Genomic DNA, 18,717 nt, shown 5'->3' on the forward strand with positions numbered 1-18,717 from the left:
AACTTATTCCATCACTGTTCTTCACATAAATCCAACAGATGTTAGTCACAGTAGGACTACTCACCAGCCTGGAACTTTCATTTTTTTCCCATTTCAGACTAAAAACAGAACAAAATCCCAACACTTGAAATGACATGTCCCCAGCTTGATTATCCTCACACTTCCACAACTAGTTCTATTAGTGATTGAAATTTCCTTTTGGTCCACAAAGATTAATTATATTTGCTAAGAATCTTATCTTTGATACTTTTCCAAATTAAAGATAAGATTAGAACTGTAGAAACCTTTTGATGCCAATTTTTTTTTTTCTTTCTAAAGACATGATTTAAGAAGGCAAGTCTCGGCGCAACAGTAAGGTTCATGTCATGTGACTTTGAGGTTGCAGGTTTAAGTTGTGGCCCGTTGAATCAGTCTCTTGTAAAAAGTGTAAAGTAAAATTGTTTATGTTAGATTTACAAAGTGAGTTCGACCCCCCTCTTTGTACCCAATCATAGCGCAAGCTTCATAACACCGGCGTTTTGCCTTTATTGAGACATTATCTGACAAGTTTGTAAGTCACATGCTTGACCCCTTTTAAGTTAGAACAAGTAATCTCTTCAAAGTGGCCCAAGAGAGATGTGATGTTGAACTTCTGGTTTATTTTGTTGGCTTCATCCCCAATCCCTCACTTCACTTGTGTGTGTCTCTTTTATCTGATTTGAACTGCTTGGTGATCAAGAAAGTTAGAGAGGACCCTCTATTTGATAGGATAAGATAATTGAGCTTTAGGTACTATTTAAGATAAGGCTGGTGTTTTTGTACTTGCTAATCGCTTTCAGAGAAGCGACAATCACTTATGGCAGGCATGATTTAAACTAAAAGTCTAAAACTAAGCGTCTGAGTTGAATTTGGAAAGGAAAGGCACGTGCTGTTGATGTGAAATTCAAGTACAAGTGGAGCCTTATGATGAGGCCATGCAACTCTACACGTGGATCCAATTAGTACATTAGTCCCCTACCAGGTCAGATTTGAATCTTCAATAAATTGTGTGCCTAAATATCCATCAGCAATCAGAGACTCAAAATGGGAAGAATGGGTAGGAGATTTTCCAAGTTGAGGAGAATGGTAAGACAACAAAGGGGGAAGCTTTACATCATGAGGGTGTGTATCACTATGCTTCTAAATTGGCACAAGTACTCTTAGCAGAAACACTTATTTTGTTGTACCTTTTTGAGTTTGAGGTATCATCATGTAGCTTATTGGCTTTGACCATTGCACATCAGCATTTAATGAACTTGTGTTGTGTTTGGTGTAATTCCTTTCTTTTGCACTGTCTTATGTTACTAATTAGACAGGATCACAGGAATGTTAACAATAATCAGAAATTACTTTCCTTTGTATAGCTTTTACATGTATGATTAGAATCTGACACTTCTAGAAATTATCAATCACTGATTTGGTCACATACTTAGTAAATACAACAGTATGATTTTCAATTTTCACTAGTACATGTTAAGCTGATAATTTCCACTGACTTATGTTAAGATTGCTCTCCATCACATGGTCAAAAGTCCTAGCTGGACTATGTGGTTGGTAGCTATATGATAAAAGATAATATTTATAGAAAATCTATAAAAAGAATCCTGAAATTGAGGCACAAATAGATACAATTGTTTTCACAATATAAAATACGTACCCTACTACAGTACATAAGGCAGATATGTATCATTTATATACTTACACATCCAAGAGTATAGATACTCAGCTTCAGACGCCTCATTTTTCTCTTTATCTCATTTTTATACTGTATATCGAATTTATTATTTCTCTTTTTTCTCTTAATTTCTTATTCCGAATGTTTGTCGAGTGTCTACACTATGCGTATGTAAACCGATCATTTTGGTCAGAACAGACAGGGTTGGCCACTCCTATCAGGATGAGTTGTAGTAATTCTTGGTTGGTGATTTGGCAGGGAGACAGTGTGACATAGACTGCTTTGTCATCTTTGTTTCCATTCAGGGCCCACAATGTCACCTGCTACGCGTCTTTCACATTCTTCATTGAGTTCTTTCTATATATATAGAAGAAGCAAGTTATTGTTGTTCTACAAGGCAAGAACTATAAAAGAAAAGCATTATGGCAACACAATCCTTATCAATGAGAATTCCAAAGCCTCAGTTACTTATGCAACGTTGTTCAAGGCACTTGCGGGAGCAGAAGACTAGATTTTATATCATATGGAGGTGCACGGTGTTTCTTCTACGTTGTGATGATCATAGATTTTAGATGATATGATGATAGTGCAGAGACAGAGTACTCTGCCATAAGATCTTCACCAATTACTCTGTTGTGCAAGGTTTTAAATTGCGGACGCGGCCAAAATCACCGTCTCGTTGCGGTTTCGGAAACCTTCAAAACCTTGACCTCGCGGCATGCTGTTAATAGTTGCTTAATTTTCATGTTTTCTTCTTTTTGGGTCTAGAATGTTACTTCACTAGCTAAGCTGTGAAGGAACACAGAATGGCTTCAGTTGTTGATAAACATGCTGATAGTAGGATTTTGTTTTAATCTTCTTTTACTCTCTCTTAGCATGATCATTGGGCGTCATCCACTTATGCATGATCGTTGTCACTAATAAAATCTTGTTGGGAATGTAAATGTGAGTTTTGAATCTCATTAGTTGAGAATGAACTACATGAAGATAACATGAAAGAACAAACCCATATACTGAGTGAGAGATTTTCTAAAGTTCCCTTTGTGCTATTACTCTTCACCCTTTTCTAAAGCTTTTTTTTTTGAATTGGCTTATGTTTTGCTAAGAAGGGTGTCTAGCATAAGCCATAAGCTAAGGCGATGATAAATATACATAAATAGAAATAGTGGAGAATTATAGGCCAAGATAATATACAACAATAATGAAGAATTATAGGTGTACATTTGAATAGTTACGTTTGACACACATATCGTTGTAGTACATCTCTGAATACACGGTGAAAAATAATTGTGAGATTAAAATCATGCCAGACATTTATAAAAATTAAGAAAAATTAGTTCAGTTCACCATTTTTCAATAGGTATCTAAACATGAACATAATAATTAGAAGTTAAACATTAAAATGGGGAAAAATGCTTGCAATAATTAATTCAAAAAGCTTCCTCCAAGAATACTAATATGTTTAGGACCTTTCAGAAAGGAAAGCTATACTTTGTCCGTTCCTAATTATTTATAAGCCGCTTTCAATAATTCATATGGATTAAGAAAAGTAGTTCGAATTAAGTTTAAGTCTAAAATTTAGTAAAAAAATATTTTAACTATCCTAAATAACCCTTATTGCTACACAAAAAAAAAAAAACCCTTCTTGAAAAATTGAAGAATTTTATTGGTGAGTGTTAGATAATTATATACAGAGCATAAAATAAAATATGAATGACAAACTTGGAAAAAAAAACATTTAATGCTTCATTATATGAAAGTTTTTTTTTTTTGGTACATGTCATGAAAAGAAAAGAAAACTAAGGCCTCACTGAGGCAACTCCCATGGCATCAGCCAACAACAGAAAACTCATCCCCTCAAGAGGTTGATCAATATGAAAGTTACTACTAAGTGATATGAAAAACTTCTAAAATGACTTATAAATAGGAATATAATTAATTAAATAAATAATAATACATAATGGGTCACCAAAAAAAATTAATACTACATATTAAGACAAAATGACCAAGTGTGCTTGATGGCTCCTTTGACGTTTTGAACTTAGAATGGTGTAAATCAAACACTAAACCACTCCCAGGCTTCTATTTCTGCATCATACTCCCAGGCTTCTATTTCAGCATCATATTGCAGACAGCCAGACTCAGAAGAAGGAAAACCCTCAATATTATAGACATTATCACGAAATGTACACACAAGGTGCCTTGTTATCTTGTAGGATTCACTCCATTTTCCCCTGCGGATTTCTTTGGAGATTGCGCCGGCTTACTCTGGCCTCCCTGCATAATTAAAAACGGGACAAGAAAAAAACAGATAATAAGCATTCATGCAGAGATACAAAACAATTCTGAAAATTTGTTGTCCTACTTTAGACTTGAGAAGCTATTAACGCAAGAAGAGATACAAATCAGACTAATATAAAGATCCCTTCAAGCCATGGCCTTAAACTTATACAGTCATACAATCCAATGCAAATCATCTAGAATGACATCAGAAATAGAGTAATAGACCATGCAGAGACAACCTTTTGCTGCAGCTGCGTGGTATATTACTCTATTTCTGATGTCATTCTAGATGATTTGCATTGTATGACTGTATAAGTTTAAGGTCATGGCTTGAAGGGATTTTTATATTAGTCTAATTTGTAGACAAGAAAAAGTGTCAAAGTAAATCACTTACAGCAGCACCCTTCTGGCCAGTCATCCTTCGCATTGATGGAGCTCGCGCCACTGAGGAAGCAGCTGCAGCTGCAGCAACACGTATTCTGCAAAATAAAATTTACGTAAGATTAAAATTCAGATTCGCAGCAGTTTGATCCACCTCTCCAATTTAATTTCTCAAAGTATTGTCACCCTTCGTTCTCAAGTATTGTACTCTTTATTACCTCTTATGAACATCAACATATTCATCTGTCTCGTCCACAATTTCTTCCTGCATTGAAGAAGCAGTTATAATCAGTTTAAGGGTGAACAAAAGATTAAGCACGGCACGGGAGGAGGGGGAACATAGGGGTATATATAAGACAGAAATTTACTTGCAGAAGTTCTTCAAATACATCTTCCAAAGTGATAATACCAATCACTTCACCGTCTTCAATATTTTCTGCAGGGGGACCATTTGTTGTGCCATCACTATGTTGCGGACCAGTTAGCTTATTACTGCTGGGAAGCCTTGAAGGCTTGTCAATGTCAACAACAACATTTCCTGATTTTAAGTCCTGCTTTTGTAGCAATGGAGTCGTCAACATTGAATCTCCATCAGTACTTTTGTTCTCTTCATCAATTATTTGTGGAGTTTCTTTGCCTTTTCCCTTAACCTTAACTACAGCAGCCATGTGACTACTGCCCTTTTGGAACTCATTCAGTATATCATAGAGTGGCATATCTGATGGAACCCTGTAAAAATAAACCATTACACACACTATAGATATTTCCAACTTGTTTGAAAGAAATGACAACAGAATAAATGAATGAAGAAAAGCACACCGTGGAATTCTCCGGATGGATACAGCACTGACAGGGGTCTCTGTTTCTGGTCGAACAGTGAGAAGACTTTTGACCTAATTTAAAAAGAAATAATGTGAGGAAGAAAGAAGCCATAGAGTAATAAAATGGAAAATCCGAAAATGTAAATTAAGTGAAAATATGGAAAATCACACACCAATAGAAGCCCAATAATATTCTTTGGGTTTCCAGAATAGACAGGAACTCGGCTATGTCCGCGAGCAAGAATTTTCCCCATTGCCTCCCTGATTTGAGATTGAAAACACATAAAAAATAAGTGACTATACTCTCTGCATCTTCGAACCAAGAACTCTACTCCCAAGTTCCAACAAGCAAGAAAAGGTAGGTACTTCTAGTTTTGTGTTTGTGGGAAATAGCTTGAGATATATTTTCCACATGTTCTAGTAATTGATGCAAGTGGAAAATAGATCTTCAGCAACAAAAGAAGTCATAAAGAGGAAGCACATGAATTCTTCGTCAATTTGAAAATAAATTCAATCACCTATATGCAATGCACTACAGAATACTAATGAAGAAATTGAGAAAATTTACCAATCCAATTTCGAATTAACATCCAAAGAAAATGTTGATTCAATAGGAGTCATGGCTTCCTCTGCAGTCTGTTCAAAGATACAAATTAAAATGCAAAAAATTTAAAGCAATTCATTTATCAATCTGGAAGAAAAAGCATTAAATATGCAAGAGAATGTATCATTTACGGAATACAAGATCACTGGAAGTCTGGAAGTGGATGGTGAAATTTGCATCAACATGGAGTGGTACATAGTTAATTAATAATTATTGAAAAATCATAGTTCCATATTCCATCTCCCACAACATTGACGCTTCCAAGCGTCCCCATATAGAAGACACTAGAGCAGAGTTACCAGGTCCATGAAGTAACCTTCACACATTTCCACTTTCCACCATTATCAATATATAAAACAAACATAGGTAATTTCATGTTCTTCTGGATTGAATGTCATAAATTTAAATTGTATTGGATTGGCATGAAATGGAACACAAACAAATAGGTTGACACTCAATGCTGCAGGGGAACTGCAGCAGCACTAACCTTTTCAGTCAAATCAAGTGCTCCACTGATAATTGTCGTCTCATCATGTGTAAGCTCACCACCTTTACCAGCCTAAAAACAAGCAAATTCAATGTTTATGAATTGAACACCTAGACAAACATAGTTGAGTAATTTCCTAATCTTGACATGACTTATTCTGTTAATTGAAAAATAATTACTAACTTATACCTCCTGGCTGTGAATGGAGACAAGAACTTTTAACTGAGCTCGCCTAAATAAAGCCTCATTATGCCCCAATAGGTAATCCAGAACCTGGAACAAATATTAGAAGGGAAAAAAAAAACACTTGTTGGCATCATGATTAAAATAAAATCCATCATTTATAAATGAGAATAACTGGAACCCTACACTCTCAGGGGTGAAGAGCTATAATATAACTGTTAAAAGGTTGACCAGGCTTTCAGCCTGAAAGACAAGCAAATCATATTTCTCATTTGGTTCATTCTTAACAAATCAAAGCATTCTTTTAAACTAGAAAGAAGGGCCTCCACAAAAGAACTTCATAAAGACCTTAATCACTTACATGCATCACAATCAACATGACATTTTTGTATATTGATGTCTCATAGAAAGATCTTGTGAGGATATGCTATTAATTTTCATTCCACTGTCCTCTTCTCAATTATATCAGATTATATAGGCTATCAAAAAATTCTAAGGAAGACTATACCTTTCCAACTGGATAAGAAACAGGGTAACAAATAACCATTAATATCCGCACGAGCCATGCTAAGTTGGCACCAACAGCAAGACCATATCTGCTACAAATTGATTGTGGAATAACCTGAATCAAATAAGCAAATTATGTTTGATAATATTTCATAGTGTACAAATGTTGAGGATTAACAACTGAACCATGAATATAGCAAAATGACATACATACCTCCCCAAAAAACAGCACGAAAGTAACAGAGAGAATGATAGCAACAAATTGATTGACTAGTTTATCAAGGTATATCGGAAGAGCCTGCAGATTGCAAGTTTGAAAGCCAAAAGCTGTTAAAAAGTTAGAATCAGTTTGAAGTGTAGACAAAATGAAATCAAAATGGGCATTGATTGATTGCAGTTGAATCATTGTTACCTCCATTGCAACAGCATTACAGAGAAGCAGAGTGACAAGAAGCTGGTGTTGTTTTTGAACCACCGGAAGTATGATCGCTATGTAGAATAATACACAAAAAGCAATTAGCAATGGAAGATGAAGATGATTGATTGATGAAAGGAATGAAGGGTTGATTGTACCAGCTTGTTTTTTCTCAGAGGGAGAACCACTGCGTTCGAGAATCTCGAGGTCGACGAGGCTGAGAGACATGAGACCGAGGGTGAGACCGGACATGATTCCGGCGAACAGGACCAGGAAACATGAGATGCCGGCGTATGCGTACCATGAAATCGTTCCGAAGGGGATGCTTTCGTTGCCGAGAATAACATCATCGACTGAGTTGTGATCCCGAGTTAGCATCCGAGTCACCATCAACGCACTCACCACATTCATCATCTTCTTCTTCTTCCTTCACTGTGTTCCTATGATGATATCTGCACGCTCACGTGCTAATAATTCTGGGAATCGTTGTTGGGTTGGGTCACGTGATCGAGATCGGACGGTGATCCTGAGCCACGTCATACGTGGATCTGGACTATAAAAAACGGATTCGGCTTCGTAGGTTACTTCATTATGTACTTGCGTGCAGTATTTTTCTTCATTCTTCATTTCTTCAAACTCTCATAATTCATTCAACTTTCAATTCTTAATGTTGACCAAAAAATAATAAAAATCTCAATAGATAGATGTGATGGTTTTTTACATTTTAGAATCAATGTCGCTTCTTACTAAAATTTTGTTTGAAACAGTTTATTTAACCTTATTTTATAAGCGCTTAAGCTAGTGTTTGAAACTGCGGATCGCTTAAGCTAGTTTTGAGCTAACTTTAAAAAGCGGTTAAGAATAGCTTATAAATAAATGATTATTTTCCAATACAAACCACCAAAATTTGTGCAGAGCAGGGCTTTATAGTTCTCAGAGAAACAAAATCTGAATTGTTAAAAAGTAAAAACTAATCAGACAGAGAAAGGGCATAACAGGTGAAATACTGATCAGTTGTGAAGTTCTTATTTGGCGTGCAAATGGATTAACAACGGTAGCACGCTCTGCTGTTGTAGTTGTCTTGTAGATTACCAATGCTCTAGAACTGCATTAACATCCTTTAACTTCTCCTTTCTTGAAAAACTACTTTGCCTTCTTGAGTTTCCATTATGCTAATCAACTTCAGTTACCCCTTTCAGCCTTTTAAGGCATTAGTAATCCACAAGTGTTCTACAACTTAGCTCCAATCCTATTACTAGCACATTTTGTTGGTCTTTAGAGAGTCTCCCTCCACTTCAGAGTTTCCTATAGCTCCAATCCTATAGGAACGAGTTAAAATCAGAATTGCAACAGAAAATTCAAATTGTATTTAGTTTAATTGGGAGTGAAAAAAAAAAGTAACAAAAAATAACCCCGATACCAACCAGCACTGCCGGAGTGTTAGAAATTCATAATTAAGTTGCCTCTTACATGAATATGTGGTCCACAGAAACAGAGCTCATGTGATTAAAATTTGTAGGCAGTTGGCCTCTTCTGACTTTTCGATGATACAGGCTTTGCGGTGGTAACATAAATAAACCTCCCATCAAAAAACTGCACCATAAATCCAGCTCCAAGGTCATCAACATTGTAGTAAGATACCTCTTATAGTTGGAAACTCAAGCTCTTAAAAGTCATGCACACCTTTCCATTCATCTCTTTCACAGCTGATTTCGCAGACTCTTCCTTGTCAAACCCAATATATGCATATCCTAAAGATTGCCCTGATTCTTTATCTATTGGAACCTTGACTGCCACAAGATAAAAACAACCAAAATTGACGGTCCTTACAGACTCAAGGTTACAATAAAATTGAAGTCACATTCATGGAAAAGCAATTACCCCACAGAAATTAAGGCTAAATCCAAAGTTTGCCTGCCCATAAAAGACACCAACGCCCAAAAAGGAGTTATTTATTACCTTGTGTAACATCACCGAACTCTGAAAACGCCTTCATTAAACGTCCTTCAGAGGTTGATTGAGGAAGCCCTGCATTGGCCCACCATGAACACTTCAATATAATGACTTATCACTGCAAATGGAAATGGAAAACTTATTAAGACAAACACTGCAAGAACAGGATCAATCAATAACACTAATGACAACCTTGTTTGAACCGCGCCACAAAAACTAGTTATTGTGGTTGGAGAGCCCAGGGCCTTATAAACCAAACCACGAATGAGGAATCTCATACTTACAAGCTACAATGTGGGGCTCAACTCCCATAGCTTACAAGTGGATCCTAACATAGTAACATCCCACCATGAACCCAAGCAGGTTCTCTGTTCAGTGTTCACTAGCCCTTGACTAGTCCTGAGCAAGCACTACAATGCTAGCTAACCACCCGACTGTTTGTTTGTAGCTGAGAGACATGAAGGAAGGCTCTAATACCAATTGATAAGAACATAGGGAGAACCAAAGCGCAAAAGATAGATGTTGTATAGGAGAGCCTAAGACCTTATAATCCCCACATTTCTAAGTTCTAACTCCTAAGCAAAGAAATACTATTTCATGGATAACAATTCTCTGAAGCAAACTTATTTGTCTTGGGAAAAAAAAACTCCTCTAAAATGAGTATATCCAAAAGTTGCCAAGTAAAGATGCATCTATCGATTCTATCCTTAATAATAGAAGTATAGAATAAAAAGTACATGGTCATCTTACTCACTAAATTATAAGATTGAATGCACCCTAACTTTGTGTATCTTATAAAGAAGTTCACTTTAGAGGAATTTCACCTGGTCTCTTAAATCATTAAATGAGAAACTAAAGTTATATGATTACATCCCATCTTCATTAAATTTAAAATGTATCAGAATCTCAACTCAACTCAATCAACTATAATTCAAGGTACTCATATTTGTTCATTTTAGAGATAATAATATCACTTCTGATGTGCTTAATCCCAATTTCACAGACAAAAAGTACATAAATAATCAGCACTCCAATGCTTCTCCATAGTTATCTACTCAGTATTCAAGCATGCTATCTATCATTTCACTAGGCAAGGGTTTAGCTTCTCAACAAACAAAAACTATCTAAATTGAAGACTAACCTATCAGATGGTGGATTCAAAAAAATGGAGGAGGCCCATTATTGATTGAAATTTGAAATGGATTTAGGGCGAAGAATGTTACATTACCTTTGATAAAGATTCTGGTTGAAGAACTCATGTTATTACATTGGATGGCGGAGCTGGCTTTGCAGCAAAACGATGGAAATCGAAGAGCATTTGGTGGCGGCAAAATTCCAAAACGTCGTAGCGATTCAATTTGTGGTGGTGTACTACAAAGCACCACCGGTTTTGCCATTCGATTTCCAAACATGCAAACCAGGTGATGATGATAAGCAATTAAGCGTATCAGAACAGACAATATAGAACACACATGCCACTTCAAAAAAATATAATCTCTTGTATTGGGCCTGGGCCGTTGTGGGCTATACGTCGGGCTGGGCCTTCACCGCAATTTTAAGACCCGGTTGACTGAACATGCCAAAACTATTGCAAGGCTTTTGTGGCATGACTTCGTAGCTCTAAGCCTTGGAGGGTTGTGAACTGCTAAGGAAATTCCATTTTTGGCTGGCTGGCTCATAACTAGACTTGGAGACTGGCCCGACCCAAAATCCCCCCCACCCCCCGCACGAGCTTGTGGTTTGCTTAGTCAATAGGATCCTCTAATCTAATGTCTGGCATAAATGTAGAATGCATGATTCTCGCCACAAGCATGTAATATCATGATTCCCTCTATTAGACTCATTGTAATTAAGGCGATCGAGCCTCAACTACTTTAGAGGTCGCCTCTTTCCTCATAACATATGTTCTTTTTAGGGTTCTAAGCCAACGGAATCTACTTATTAGTTACTTAGTCTTTTCTTTTGGATCAAGTTATTAAGTCTTTTTTTTACATTGGAAAAATAAATTACACCCTACAGGAATCAAATCATGGACCTCCCTCAATCAACTCAATCTTGTCTTAGGTCTCTTTGTGAAGGGCCCAATTTTTTTTTTTGTCAAATGGTTAAAACAAGTGACTCTGCTCACGGATATGACCCATGACTATTAATGGGCCAAATTGCAGTTATGATCTATTTGAGCCAGATTGAAATGGCCGACTAGTGTATTCACAGATGTAAAATGGGCCCAGAAAGTATAAAATTGTTCTCTAACTTTTTTTTTTCTTTTTTTAAACCCAAAATACTCCTTTTTGCTTAAAATTCCCCTATAAATTATTATTAATAACAATTTCATCCACTTTTCATCTTTGAGCAGGAAATATTTGCTCAAGCCGGCTTAATCAAGATTTTTCTCTTTCTATATATATTTTTTTGTTTGGGACAGATGTCCTCCTTCGGAGGCAATCTTATTCAAGTCGGTAACATCCACATCATGGTGAGGCTTACTCTCCCAGCAGGGTTTTTTTTTCCATTCACAAGACTCGAACACGAGACCTTGCTTAAGAAGAATCAAGCATGTACCAGTTAAACTAACCACCCGTTGATCTCTTTCTATATTCTAGTAGTTACATAATAGTGATTTTAGTTAACTATGGACATATTATATGATGATTGAGAAGTACTAATCCTCTCACTTTCTCACATGCATTTCCATATTCTCTTTTTCTCAAAGTCAAAGGAGCGTTTGATTCGAATCCCATGCTATAGTTAAAATCTTTCAATAACAAATTTTAATTTGATAGATCTACTTTCAAGCACGAAGGAATGGAATATAATTTAAAACTATACAAATGTTTTATCTATTTTATTTTTATTTAAAGTCGTCCTCTCCTCCCTTTATTTCTTGGGTATATATGAGTGGAGAATATCGTTTTGAAGAACAAAGATCGAATTCAAACGTTTAATTAATCAGTTCACATGCGCAGCCAGACGGCTGAAGATGATAGCAAAATTAATGAAACTCATAAAATCTTTCCCCAATCATATCTAAACGGCAGTTATAGCATGACAAAGATTCACAAATCTTACAACTGATCTATTTAAACTTACAAAAAGGAATATATCATAGTGTGTATGTGTCTCCAAAATAATGATTAGGATGATACTAACGAGTGCCCTTAATTAGGACCATTGGTTAAGAGTATAGACTAAAAAAAAGCTTTTTTTATAGCATAATAATGCTTTGCTTTTAATAAAAATTAATCTTTTTACCTTAGATTCCTAATAAATATTTTAAGGATGCTAGTTAATATTTACCTATATATTTGTTTCCCCAGAATTTGAGCCGGTGGAAGCTCTCAATCTTCAATAATGGTACACAGCAACCTAGATGAATATGGTGTGACGATATTAATGATATGGAATGAAAGGTTCATACAAAAACATTCTTAACGTTCAAATCAGTACAAAAGTATAGAGAGAGAGGTTAAAGTCATAGATGAACTATGAATTAATAGGCGTAATATTTATGTAAATGAACATTAATCAATCTTGTATTTATAGGTGTACGTGGTATATCCACTCACCTAGGTCTAAATGAAATCTTTGATTTGTATATGACTTCTTAAATGAGAATTGCCTTTAGGAAATCTTGCAGTAATCTCATAAATGTGTCGGTCTGATTGAGAGATAAATCTTGATTTTGGTCGTCTCAACTGGTTAATGTGGTATATCCACTTAGCTGTGGAACTTTTGGACTGCTGAGGACGTTATTAAATCACATCTTTCTGGACTGGACTGATTGAAATAAAATTTAATATTAGCTGGAAAATAAAAGAAAGACATGAACAATTATATAGTTTAATTAATTTGCCTATGTATCTTCATCGTTTTCACGTTTTAATTATATATTGACAAACACAAATCTAAGCCAAAGCTAGTTAGGAAATACGAGGACGGTTCATAATTAGATAGGATTCGCAAGGAAATCCAACCTCCACAATGAGAAGGATCTAAGTAATATTAAGACATATCTAGAAAAGGATCTACCTAAGATAACATGACAAACATTTTATCTGGTGATCGAAAAGATTGACGTAACAAATATACTCCATAAGGTTGTACATAAAATAGTGATTTGGTTAGTTGAAGATTCGAATGTGCAACCTCCAAAACCGTGTCTCCCTCTCACGTTGAATTAATCCCCAGGCTATGGCCACGCGTTTCTTAGTTGTAAAGCAGCATAACAATCACCCACTCCTCCATACGCTATGAAGAAGACATAGCGATAAGATGCTATACAAAATTAACTTGGGCAAGAACAAAACAAAGTAGGAGCAGGGAACAGACAATTAATTAATTGTTGACTGATGAAGAAATTAAATAGACAAGTTCCACGAAGGTACGAATTGGGTAGAGTTACGTGTTAAGAGAAAGATGGAGATGGATAAGAAGGAAACAAAAACTTCAACTTGGGACTAAGCTATAAAAGAATAATAAGTTTGTGTTGACTATGAGCAAGACCATTGATAACAAAAAAATATTGGCAGCTCTTACAATACTTTTTTGACGGTTTTGTCTTGGCATGCATGCACACGTGCAGCATGTTGTTGATAGTTGGTGAATGAATAGAAGAGGGTAGAGAGTCATGTCAAGAGAAGGAGTGTATGTAAGTGTCCATTAATTGTCCTCAAGCTACAAAAGTGACGGCACCGTCTCTTCATCATTCAACACTCGGTTCTCAATCTTGCACAGTCCATCTAGTTATATGCCCTCACTTTCCCAATGTGTTTAGAGCCCGTTTAATTAATTGTCATCAGGATATCATAAGATATGTTAATGATATAATGTTATAAGAGTACTAGACTGTTATATATATTATCATGTGTTTGAGATGAATATAATAATAATATGATAATTAAAAATTTAACATGTTAACAAAGTATTTTAGGTGTGTACAATTTTATTGGGGTGTCATTGTCAAACATTATTGAACAACAATAGCGAATAGCGAGTGCGTAAGCCAAATTTAAAAATTTCTTAATTATATGACTTCAACTAGAAATCACTTTCAAATATTATTTAGGGAAGGCAAAGGACAAAAATGTCATAATATTAGATGAAATGATTTACGCATAGTACGTTAAGCCAAGGAATAGTATGTTGTCATCTAGTATATACACTCAGCATAATGTGAATCACATAGATAGTAATTGATATATAAGACACCTTATTCTCTGTATTGTCATCAACAGAAGACCCGTTGATCCTTTTTCTGTCTGATATATATCGTAAAAGTAATGGTTGTAATACAACAGAATTGGCATGATCATTTTAGAGGAGGCTGGAACCTCTCCAACACATCTCTATGGAACATCCCTGCAGCACGTTTGTGACCATTCATATGTACATTGAGTGGTTAAAATTGATTCAAATTTGAATATAATTCTGTCTGCCCAAAATATATTTTTGGGTGCAATACCCAGTAGAAAGAGAAAGAAAATAGAAAGGGAGGGCAAGATTTAAAGATCGTGGCCGACAAAAGAAGAGCGAAAAGGTTCTTATCGTCGAGGTTTATTGACGAAGGAGATCTGGAGATCGTGACCGGCGAATGAAGACAATGGTGGTGCAAGTTCCGGCGCAAAGGAAATGAAGAGAAGAATTGTGCGAATGATAACTTAGAAAATAGTGATAATAATATTAATATTTAAAATTTATAAAAGAAAATATTAACACAAATATATGAATGAATGTTGATTAATCACATGTATGTTTTTTTATTGGTACACATAATTTTAGATACCACATCTTGATATGACTTAAGTTACCACAACAATTGCATCTTAAAAAATTACATTGGGCTTTTACAAAGGCTTGAGCCCACAATAGCTAAAGAGAATTCTTGATTATATTAAAGGGACGACGTAGAGGTTTTTTTGTTTGAAAAGAGTAGTTAAGAAAATTTGTGACGTGATAAAGTCATTGTCCTGAAGCAAGAGTTTTTTGTGAACTCAGGTGCAAATCAAAATTGCTGGTTTTGACCCCAAAATTAACACATCCAACAATCTAACTCGTGCACTTAATGAACAATACGCCCCGGAGCCTCACAAAACTATACCCGAAAGATTGGAAGAAGAGAATTATGCATAGAAAGAAGAGAAAAAACATATACACCATCCGATCACTATTATAAGCAAATGTTAGCTTTGTATGTTCATTCAATAAATGATGTATGTGACCATTTTAATGACCACATACATCATTTATTGAATGAATCTAAAATACTAACTTTTGCTTATAATAGTGACCGGAGGGTGTAGGAAAAAGTAACATTTCACACCATAATGATGATATGTCTTTTTATAAGCAAAATGGAATATATGAGAAGGACTAGCATTTCACACCATAATGAAGAGATGTAATGCATAAGAGTATTTACATGGCTTTTTTTTTACCACAAATTAGGTATCTTTCACAGTCCACACTTTCCTTCACTCAAGATTTTAAACTCACCTGCCCCGACTCTCAATACATACCGAAGTCAACGTAATTTTGACTGTTGTGTACACAAATTACATATGTATGTTTTTCATATACACACATTTTGTAACTGATTCACACCACTAGAATCATGTTCTTTTTATCTTTTTAGATGTCGATATTCAATGCCTAAAAATCCATATGTTCAACTAGCGCGACCCATACACAAATTAAAAACCGCTCATATAAGATATATAGTGTGTTATGTTAATCCTTTTGCGTATCCAGTTGGCAGCAATTGATCATATATATTCACAAATGTGTCATGCAAAAGGAGCCCTAAAATATATACACCGATAATGATACATCTGTTACTAATTTAACTAGAGATCATTAGCCAAATGCTGAAATGCATATGAGTCACTTTCGTACTGTTAATGAACTAATAATAATTATGGGCAGATACCCTACTTTTATTTACTTATAAGCTTCGGCTAATATATTCTAATGCGTGTTTGATGTGGACAAAGATGCTTAAGAAGTATTCAAAACACCTTTTATCTTTTCCTTTTTTTCAATGGGATGCAAAGCCAAGAGTCTATGCCACTTTACTAAAGGTGATTTTGACCACACATGCACTTGTTATAAACCCATCGATGTTGACATATAATATATAGAAGATTTTGACCTCCAATGAAGTAAAAAAAAAATCATCATAAAAATAATTTGTTGCAATTTAAAACTACCACAAATCTCATGTATAAAAATAAGTGAAAAATTTTGTGGTAGTTTTACTAAGTTTGTAAAAGTAACTTAGCTCGACTAACTTAAGCTAACTCATCACGAGTTCGAAGAAGTATCTTACTTTTTTAATGAACATTTAAAATCATAAGTCACCTCACCTAACCGACTTAAATGAGTTGGCTTACTTTTCAAAAAATTAAAAATTAAAAAAATTCATAAAAATTGTAAAAGGTACTAGAAATAAAATTATAACACAATAAAATGTGTAAATGTTTCAATAATAACAAACTAACACAAGTTGTTATTATTATATTAAAAAATTATTTTAATTCTTTTTATGTACTAAAATAAAAATGAGCTAGCTGGTAAGCTTGCTAGACTCACTTCAATTCTAACCCGAACATTATTAAGTTAGGTGAATTGAGCCGAATAATCGATCTCATCTGATTTTTTTTCGAACAACATAATCTCACCTAAATATGAGATTTTATTTTTCTCAACTCAACCCACCCAAAAAGTGAGCTGAGCCGAGTTGGCTCATCAGCATGAGCCAAAGCCCATTTTGAGAGACTTGGTTTGAGATCGTCATAAATTGTGTTATATGTTTTTTTTCCAGGCTTGACATTTATTAATTTTTAATTAAATCATTTTCAATTCTTAAATATGACATTTATCAATTTTTGCTGCAATTTGTTTTGTCAAAAGTAATTTCCTGTAAATTAACATATTTGTATAGAGTTTTGCGTTTTCGAGGGGTTGATATTTACACGGGAAATTTTGCCATGTATTTCCTGCACAAACCAAATGGATCTAAAGGGCAATCCAAGACTTGGATCATGTCTTGCGTGTGTGGAGTCTTTTTCTTTGAAGATTTATTATTTCTCCAATGCTGGTGAGCTTTGAAATATTGTTAGTTTCTCAAAAATAATTTAGAAAACCACAGAGTTATTTGGTGATAACTCTTGAAGTTTAGACTTCGGTGAGCCCAGGACTTAGATTTTCACAAAGGTGTTGACTCAAAGGGACAGAGATATCCAAATTATTCGGTGATAACCTGGTGAATCAGAGTTCTAATGAACTCACACTCTAGTTTGTGGAGTAGTGATCAGTAAAAGCTTGTAAGTTATCCGGTGATAACTTTGTGCAATTGAGATGCTAAAAACAAAAGATTGAAAGTGAAAGATGCATAAAAAGTAAATGAGAGATTGTAAAGAAAGTTGTAAAAAGATAAAATCAAATAGGAAGCAAAGTAAATTGAATTAAACTACATACAATGAAAGAAAAAAAAAGGTGAAAGTAACTCTTATACATTAAATCGGGTAACCTCTTGTATGTATGATCGATGTGTACACGTGGGCATTTTGGAGTGTTAGTATTTTAGTTTCTGACCTCTATTCCAGAATTACATTGTTTATATATAGTACCGAAATTCAAAAATAACTAACTAGTGACTAGATTATATGAAAATATAGTTGTCTAAATCTAAGTCATTCCCTCGACATGCCTTGAAGTCCTTGTCCTCGAGTCCTACGCTTGCTCCATGCACCCATGATCTAGTGGTGCTTGATTCTTCTGTCGTGGGGACGAGAAGCTATGTGGAACTCTAGATTCTTCAAATCGGGGGTTCTGGAACCTACTTGTTACAAACACGCGGGCGTTTTGGAGTGTTAGTATTTTAGTTTCTGACCCCTATTCCAGAATTACATTGTTTATATATAGTACCGAAATTCAAAAATAACTAACTAGGGACTAGATTACATGAAAATATAGTTGTCTAAATCTAAGTCATTCCCTCGGCATGCCTTGTAGTCCTTGTCATCGAGTCCTAGGCTTGCTCCATGCACCCATGATCTAGTGGTGCTTGATTCTTCTGTCGTGGGGACGAGAAGCTGTGTGGAACCTCTAGATTCTTCAAATCGGGGGTTCTGGAACCTACTTGTTACAAACATGGGCTCTGATTTCTTCCAACCTCGATAGCAGGTTCGAACCCCAAATTGTAGCATGCCTAGAAGGTATCCCGATCGAGGACCTTCACAACTCACTACTTGAGGTGAAAATTACTAAGTGTTGGGGAAAATCCAGTGTCCTCCTCAGCACACGGTGCAAGAATTGTTTAAGTGCTGAGCTCTCCTTTAGAAGCCCTATGACTTCAAACAGACATTCCATGCCTGATCAAAGACTCCAGTT

The 18,717-nt window shown here is 35.3% G+C and overlaps 3 protein-coding genes across 4 annotated transcripts; 1 reads left to right on the forward strand and 2 right to left on the reverse strand.

The window, feature by feature from the left end:
* The first annotated feature begins 1,036 nt into the window (after nt 1-1,036).
* Nucleotides 1,037-1,590, forward strand: LOC130716113 (small polypeptide DEVIL 21-like). The gene has a single exon (XM_057566307.1). The coding sequence runs from the start codon at nt 1,063-1,065 to the stop codon at nt 1,180-1,182; it is 120 nt and encodes a 39-aa protein (XP_057422290.1). The 5' UTR covers nt 1,037-1,062; the 3' UTR covers nt 1,183-1,590.
* Nucleotides 1,591-3,606: 2,016 nt separating this feature from the next.
* LOC130716109 (DUF21 domain-containing protein At4g14240-like) lies at nt 3,607-7,916 on the reverse strand. Its single transcript, XM_057566300.1, has 13 exons — nt 7,533-7,916; nt 7,372-7,448; nt 7,174-7,257; nt 6,961-7,074; nt 6,459-6,542; nt 6,270-6,341; nt 5,747-5,814; nt 5,352-5,439; nt 5,177-5,250; nt 4,726-5,086; nt 4,576-4,622; nt 4,371-4,455; nt 3,607-3,970 (listed from the first exon to the last, which is right to left on the reverse strand). The coding sequence occupies exons 1-13, from the start codon at nt 7,786-7,788 to the stop codon at nt 3,899-3,901; spliced, it is 1,482 nt and encodes a 493-aa protein (XP_057422283.1). The 5' UTR covers nt 7,789-7,916; the 3' UTR covers nt 3,607-3,898.
* A 190-nt stretch (nt 7,917-8,106) lies between these two features.
* LOC130716111 (glycine-rich RNA-binding protein 4, mitochondrial) lies at nt 8,107-10,869 on the reverse strand. 2 transcript variants are annotated; one of them, XR_009011873.1, is made up of 5 exons: nt 10,556-10,869; nt 9,334-9,402; nt 9,058-9,164; nt 8,799-8,967; nt 8,107-8,693 (listed from the first exon to the last, which is right to left on the reverse strand). XR_009011873.1 is itself a non-coding variant. In XM_057566302.1 (5 exons), exons 1-4 carry the CDS (start codon nt 10,737-10,739, stop codon nt 8,881-8,883), a joined length of 447 nt encoding a protein of 148 aa, XP_057422285.1. In that variant the 5' UTR covers nt 10,740-10,867; the 3' UTR covers nt 8,107-8,693; nt 8,845-8,880. The 2 variants fall into 2 exon arrangements, 1 of the variants encoding a protein (XP_057422285.1); XM_057566302.1 differs by having other exon boundaries at nt 8,845-8,967; nt 10,556-10,867.
* Nucleotides 10,870-18,717: the final 7,848 nt, after the last annotated feature.

Source organism: Lotus japonicus, chromosome 4 (assembly GCF_012489685.1).
Source record: "Lotus japonicus ecotype B-129 chromosome 4, LjGifu_v1.2".
NCBI classification, from domain to species: Eukaryota; Viridiplantae; Streptophyta; class Magnoliopsida; order Fabales; family Fabaceae; genus Lotus; species Lotus japonicus.

Coding starts and splice junctions, on each gene's coding strand:
- LOC130716113 (XM_057566307.1), top strand. CDS start 1,063: ATGGGAAGAATGGGTAGGAGATTTTCCAAGTTGAGGAGAATGGTAAGA.
- LOC130716109 (XM_057566300.1), bottom strand. CDS start 7,788: ATGATGAATGTGGTGAGTGCGTTGATGGTGACTCGGATGCTAACTCGG. Junction 5,251..5,351: donor ATATTATTGGGCTTCTATTG/GTGTGTGATTTT, acceptor TTTTTAAATTAG/GTCAAAAGTCTTCTCACTGT. Junction 5,087..5,176: donor TCCATCCGGAGAATTCCACG/GTGTGCTTTTCT, acceptor TTATTTTTACAG/GGTTCCATCAGATATGCCAC.
- LOC130716111 (XM_057566302.1), bottom strand. CDS start 10,739: ATGTTTGGAAATCGAATGGCAAAACCGGTGGTGCTTTGTAGTACACCA. Junction 9,165..9,333: donor GTTCGGTGATGTTACACAAG/GTAATAAATAAC, acceptor ATCTTGTGGCAG/TCAAGGTTCCAATAGATAAA. Junction 8,968..9,057: donor TGAAAGAGATGAATGGAAAG/GTGTGCATGACT, acceptor TTTATGGTGCAG/TTTTTTGATGGGAGGTTTAT.